The sequence below is a fragment of the Phalangium opilio genome, unplaced genomic scaffold, assembly GCF_054372755.1.
Source record: "Phalangium opilio isolate 3A_F unplaced genomic scaffold, DU_Popi_V2 ptg000093l_1, whole genome shotgun sequence".
Classification (NCBI taxonomy): domain Eukaryota; kingdom Metazoa; phylum Arthropoda; class Arachnida; order Opiliones; family Phalangiidae; genus Phalangium; species Phalangium opilio.
This window is the reverse complement of record NW_028324198.1, coordinates 200,788-207,744: the sequence shown is the minus strand read 5'-3', so window position 1 is coordinate 207,744 and position 6,957 is coordinate 200,788. Positions and strand designations below refer to the sequence as shown.

Sequence of the window (6,957 nt, the reverse complement as noted above, 5' to 3'; positions counted from 1 at the left end):
ATGATGAGCAATTCATTTTATGTATTTTCAATTCAATTTCTGGTATGTCAGTAGGCGATCTCATAGAAAAGGTTACATATTTAGTTTTCGGGATATTTAAACTTAACAAGTTTATTTGCAATACATTAAATGCCTTTTTGAGACCTATCGAGGCTGCCGAGTATACCTTTTCCCATGTCTCATCTATGTAGATTAGGACGGTATCGTCAGCAAATGATATTAACGAGCTGGATATTTTAGCTTCACAAAAATCATTTATATAGACTAAGAACAGAATGGGGCCCAAAATGGTGCCTTGTGGTACTCCACATTTTACTGATAGAGCTTCACTATATGAATTACCCACGCGCACTATCTGTTTCCTATTACTTAGGCAGCTTTTAAATAACTCAAGGGCAATACCCCTCACACCATATCGCCTAAGTTTTACTAAGAGTATTTCATGGGAAATGGTATCAAACGCTTTTGCTAGATCGAGGAATACTGCCAGGGCTTTTTTACGATTATCAAGTGCATTAGTAATGGTTTTTGTGAAATGATAAATAGCATCATTGGTGCTGAGATTTTTTTGGAATCCATACTGATTTCCTGATACAATTTTATTCATTGTTAAGTAATTCTCTAAACGTTTTTTAAGGCAAGCTTCAAAAAGTTTTGACAGTTGGCTGAGTACTGATATAGGCCTGTAATTAGTTAACTTTGAGCGACTACCAGATTTTGGTACAGGTGAGATAATAGCTATTTTGAGGGCATCAGGATATATCCCAGTAGAGATAGAATTATTTATTATGTGTTTTAGGGGTTTAACTATATAATTTGCAATCGATTTAAGTACCATCGCACTGATATTATCATATCCAGTAGCGGTTGAATTTTTTAATTTATTAATTTCTGTGGTAAGTTCGTCTTCATCTACTGGTCTTAGATATATAGAGCTCGACTGCTGGTTTAGGCTGCTAGTTTCTGGTGGTGGGACTAAGCTTGAATGATTAATATTGTATTTTATTTCACGAGCCATATTCCCCCCAATGTTAGTGAAATAATCATTGAATAGTCTAGCACATTCTTGCGGATTTTTTATAGCATCAATTTCAATATTAAGTTCCGGATGAAGAATATTCATAATAGGCAGTTTAGATTTGACTCTTGAGGTAGATTCGTTAATGACTTGCCATATTTTACGGCTGTCATTACTATGCTGATTTATTTTTTGTGAAAAGTAATTGTTTTTTGCAACTCTAATTAAGGTGGACAGTTTATTGCGGTAATTTGTATATTTCACCTTTAGCCCAAAGTTGAGGGGTTCACTCAGACTTCTAAGTTTTAATTTATCTCTTTTCTTTTATAGAAAAGGCAATGGCTTGATTCATCCAGGGTTTAATCAACTTTAATTTTTTAACTTTATTACTATCATTAGGTTTTGGTAAGATATTTGTTTTAGATAAATTAACGTAGAATTTTATATTATTAGTGAAATTTTCTAGTGCTATAGTTACGTTATGTTCCTTATAAACTGAGAGCCAGGTCTCAAATCCTAACAGCAGTTTTAGTTTTTGGTAGTCTATTTTCGAAGGTATTTTTAAATTATCAGTATATTTTTTGGTTATAGTCACTTCACTATCGATACTTAGTAGTATTGGGAAGTGGTCCGTGATAAACGTTTGAAAGATTACAGATATTATATCTCTAGAATGTTTTTGCTTTATAAAGCAATGATCTAAACATTTTTTTGATGTATCTGATATTCTAGTAAAATTTCTAATAAGTGGGATAAAGCCATGAAGTTGTAGAATATCTAAATAATCCGAATTTAGTATACTAGGCTCATTTGGGAGGATATTTATATTAATATCACCAATTAGGATTATGTTGTCAATATTTATTTTCGCAAAGTTATCTAGCGTTTTATTGAGGTCAAATAAAAATTCTTGCAAATCATTATTAGGGGAACGGTAGATACATAAAATACGGTACATTAATAAACCGTTTAATTTTATATCTATATATTTGGAACTAGAACCACCAATTCTTATATCAAAGTCTTCAAAGTTAATAGTATTTTTCACAAAGACCACTACGCCGTCACTTCTGTTTGAGTGGTTGGTGGTAGAAATTGTCTGATAGTTGCTAATTTGGAAGTGTTGCGGATTTTTACCCTCTAGCCAACATTCCGTTAATATAATAATATCAAAATTTGCGGACAGTTCATTTAGAAGGAAACAGAGTTCGTCAAAGTTTTTAGCGATACTTCTAATATTCAGATGAAATATTTTAAAGCCGTTTAAATGAGAACAAATTTTTTTATGACATTGAAAAAAATCATTTTCGATATTTGGAAACATTTCATTGTGCGGTAGACCTATGCAGTCGGAAAAGTCAGCAAAATTATTGAAGGGCATCACAATCGGAAAAGGTTTAATATATAAATAAATAAGTCTTTACGATGAGGTCGAACGAAGATTCCGAAGTGAAGTAACTTTCATTATTTTAGATCCTTCATCCTTGCGCGTCAAAATGCTTCCATTACTAACCCATACATATTTTATTCCCTTATTTTTAGCATAGGCCTTCGTTTCATACAAAAGTTTTTTTGTGTAAGATGGCAAAATTTCATTTACGTAGAATCTTTCATTTTTTAGCGACTGGTGAATATTATTGCAAAAAAGATCCAGTTTGTTAGATCTAGAGTTTTCAAAAAACTGATCTCTCAACTTAATGTCATAGAATTTAACTACTATAGGGTTGCCTATTTTTTTGGTATTTGGAGTGCCGGGTTGATATTTACGGTAACATTTAACGATTAGATTATTAGGGATTTCTAAATTTAGGATTTTCCCCACAATTTGAACAATTTTTACAGTATCTTCATTTTTAGTCTCTGGGATTCCTGACAACTCTAGACAGTTTTTGTTTTGAGTGAATTCCAGATTAGCAACTTTTTCCTCTAAAAATTGGACCTTGTCGTCTAACTCCTTGTTTTTTAATGCTATTCCGGTAAACTCTTCTTTAACTTCACCCACTGATTTTTTTAAGTCAGACATATTTTGACCGAATTCATCAATTTTATCAGAATTAAATTGCATGGCTCTTTCGAAATCAATAATTTTCAGGTTAATAGTGTCCAAAGTATCAAGTTTATGGGACATCTCATTAATCTTGGCCATTATTTCCCTTAGAACATCAGTAGATTGTATTTCACTTACGGGCTGATTCGTTGCTGAGTTTTTTCGTTTAGTCGAATCCGGTTGCTTACAAGAGTCACATTTCCAAGCAGTTTTCTTGGCTCCTAACTTTTGTAAATTTTCCTCGGTTTTTAAACTGGTGCATTTAGCATGGTAATAGTTCATACATTCACCAACACATTGAATTATGTCTTTAGTCGTCGTTATTTCGTTATCACAGCTAGCACAGAATTCTGCCATGTTTAAATATATAAAAAACTAGTAGCTGATAAGCAATGTTGATAAGCGAGACGGAGCGAAAAACATGCGACTGTTTGCTGCGAGAGCTGAACGGACATTGCTTCAAGAACTTTGCTTTCAAGGCTTCAGGAACCACGAGTTTCAAAATTTCTGTACCCTCGGGGTCGGTTGGTGGGCAAACGCGGTACAAGACTTCGTTTTGCAACGTAAAAACCTTAGAGACGTCGGTTTGGGTACCGGTTTCCTTTCCTTTGGCAAGTGCTTCAAATATTGGTATAAGGGAGGGATCGAGTTTTTGTTCCCATGAGATTGTTGACCATTCTTCGAAGGAATCGAGTTCCATCGAGCAGACTTGGAAATATTCTTGGTTGGAGTCGCCCTCAAGACGTTCGACTAAGGTGCACAATAGGGTTTGATCAGTCGCACTTGGAGGGACAGCGGCACGTGATAGTGCGTCATTCACGGCGTTTAAGTTTCCGGCCCTATGTTCTATTGAAAATGGCATAAATTCTTGAAGACGGAGGACCCATCTGGCCAGGCGGCCTGTAAGCGAGGGTTTCGAAAAGAGCCAAGGTCCGTCACGACATTGAATGTCTGGCCTTCGATATATTCGCGCCATTTTTCTAAGGCCCAAATTACTGCCAAGAGCTCGAGTTCAGTGGCACTGTACTGTCGTTCAGGTTGACTAAGGGTGCAGCTTGCGAAAGAGATAACTATCTCCTTATTGTCTATATGCTGAACCAACACTGCTCCTAATCCAACTTGACTAGAGTCTGTGCGAATCGTGAAGGGATACTCAAAGTTAGGGTAACCAAGCATGGGTGCTGAGACAAGTTTATTTTTTAAGCTCTCAAATGACGTCTGACATGCGTCACTCCAAACCCAATGTACTCCCTTCCTCCGGAGGCAGTTTAACGGCTCAGAACTTTCTGAGAAGCCATGAATGAACCGACGATACCAACCCGCCAGTCCAAGAAATCGGGCTAGATCCTTCTCGATACGCGGTACGGGATATTCAGTCACGGCTCGCACCTTCTCAGGGTCCATTCTAACACCGTTTTTGGACACGATATGGCCGAGAAAGTGTAACTCTTCTTGCGCGAATTTACTTTTTTCCGGGTTGACAGTAAGTCCAGCGGCAAGCAACCTCTCAAGGACCTGGCGGACGTCGCTTGCGTAAGTTTCAGCGTTACTCGAAAATATTATTAAGTCATCGAAGAAATTGTTTGCAATCTTCTTGAGACTGGGACCGAGAGTAGTACCTAGTACGAGCTTAATGCATCGCTCAAAAGTTGCTGGCGCGTTGGTGAGGCCAAAGGGCATGACCTTGAATTGGAAGAGGCCCTCTGAGCAAACGAATGCCGTTTTGCATTTGGAATCTTCGGCAAGTGGGATCTGCCAAAACCCGCTTTTCATGTCTAGCGTCGTAAAAATCTTCGCTCCTTGGAGCGCGTCGAGAATCTGGTTAACAGTTTGCATCGGAAATGCATCCTTTCTCGTTTTTCAATTAACCCCTCGAATATCAACGCATAATCGGAAATTCTTTGGGTCAACTGGCGTTGGGGCAGCTTGAGGAACACCAGTAACGCATGATCTGGGAGAGCTACCGGTTTTGGCGTTTTCTTGGGAACGAGAATGATTGGCGAATTCCAGTCTGAGTTAGAAGGTTCGATGACACCAGCGTCCAGCATCTCTTGGATTTTTGTGGCGATGACACGAGCGCGAACTGGAGAGACTCGATATGGGAATGAGCGGTGTGGTAGCTCATTGCCCGTATCAATACTGTGCTCTATGAGATGAGTACGACCTGGGACATCCGTGACCACGTCAGGAAAGTCGGCCAGGACGGCCGCAATGTTTGAGACAAGTGACGCATTAGCGGACGTAGGACGTTGAATAGGTTCAGTCGCGGTGGCGCGCGATTGTTCTGGGGCTGAACCCGAGGACGCATTCGCGTGTGGCAATGATATATCACTGAGTGGGTGAGGCGCGAATGATTTCCAGCTAGAGGGTTGAGTTTCACCTGGCGCAACTATACCGAATTAGCCGGTGTGAGGAGATAGTGTGTAGCGATGTTGGCGTAAGAAATCTGAACCTAGAATTACCGAGGCACTCATTTTGGGAATTACTATAAAATTATGTACAAAAATATGATTATCTATATACACGGGAATTTTTACACGTAATGCAGTTTGTGTGTCCGTTATACTAGAGTCTGCGAGTTTTAAGGATCCGTGGTAAGGTTCACTAGGATAGTTCTCACTGGCGAGGGCTTCCCAAACGGTGGAGAGAATTAACGACACGCGTAAAGCGCCGGTATCTAGCAGCGCCGTGCCACTCCACGAAGTTCCGAGTTTAATCGAGATAAAGGAGTCCGCTCCAGGTAATAAAGGAATAGTACCACTTACCACTGATGACGTTGAAGGGCTGTCTTGCTGGAAACATGGAAGGACGACTTGGCCCTCTATTGTCGGCTCCCGGTGGCGTTTCCCGATGATGTTGTAGTAGGGGTGTTGGAAGTGGAGGAACGCTGAAGATGTCTTTGCTTCCTCTTTTCACAGTCGTCGATCAAGTGACCAAAACGTTGGCAATATTTGCATTTAAGCCGTAATTTTTTGGCTGGAGCGACCTCACTGCCTGAAGAAGGTTGGTATGCTGGTGTGGCAGAAGTCGATGGCATCTTACGTGGTTCGATAACTGAAGGCGAAACCCTTGGAGAATTATCCATTCTTTGCAAATATTGTTTTTGTGCTGATGACAGGGTTTCAACACGAGTACCCTCCACAACAATGTCCTCGATGGTTAAATTATTAACATTAGGAAGCACCATTTTTTCCTTCAAAATAGGGTTCAATGGCGCAACAATTTTCTTGACTACCTTAGCATCAGCCACTGTAGGGTCTATTTTACGACATAAGCCAGCGATGGCTAACGCGAATTCTCGTGTGGGTTCACGTTCGCGCTGTTCGCGCATTTTCAGTTGACGGCGGAGATCGTCTTCTCGCGTGGCACCACCGAACATTCGTCTAAAACGCGCACAAAAATCTGGCCAGTCTTTAATTTGTGAACGACACAACTGGAACCAGTCACAAGCTGGGCCACGCAAACGAAAGCTGATTTGTTGAAGAAGATGGGGTGCTGAAATAAATCCCGAGTCTATACAGCCCTGTGCGCGATCCAGAATTCACGGGCGGATATTGAATTGTCATTACTAAAGAGCGGAAGTAAGTCCGGTTTTGAAAGTAGCAGCGTGTTGTCGGAAGGCAACCGTGGACTCGAAGAACCTGTTGCCTGATTCGGCGGTGGCAGGCCCAAGTTCGATGGTGTCGAATTTCCGGAAGGGGGACCAACGATGGAGCTGCTACTCGTACCCCCGTCGGAAGGCGGAGGAACCGCGTCCGGCCGCGGGACCTCCGGGACGCCGGAAAAGGAGTCGATAGGACCCACGCGGCGGGAAAGAGCGGAGAGTAAGATGCTCCACCGACTTTCGTCGGCTTTGCGAAGGTGGGCGCGTTCCTCCCTCTCTTCCAGGCGT

General features: G+C 40.7%; 1 protein-coding gene across 1 annotated transcript; it reads right to left on the bottom strand.

Moving 5' to 3' along the window:
- Nucleotides 1-235: 235 nt before the first annotated feature.
- Nucleotides 236-3,470, bottom strand: LOC149640135 (uncharacterized). Its single transcript, XM_089850614.1, has one exon. It carries the CDS (start codon nucleotides 3,420-3,422, stop codon nucleotides 2,439-2,441), a length of 984 nt encoding a protein of 327 aa, XP_089706740.1. The 5' UTR covers nucleotides 3,423-3,470; the 3' UTR covers nucleotides 236-2,438.
- Between the last annotated feature and the right edge of the window lie 3,487 nt (nucleotides 3,471-6,957).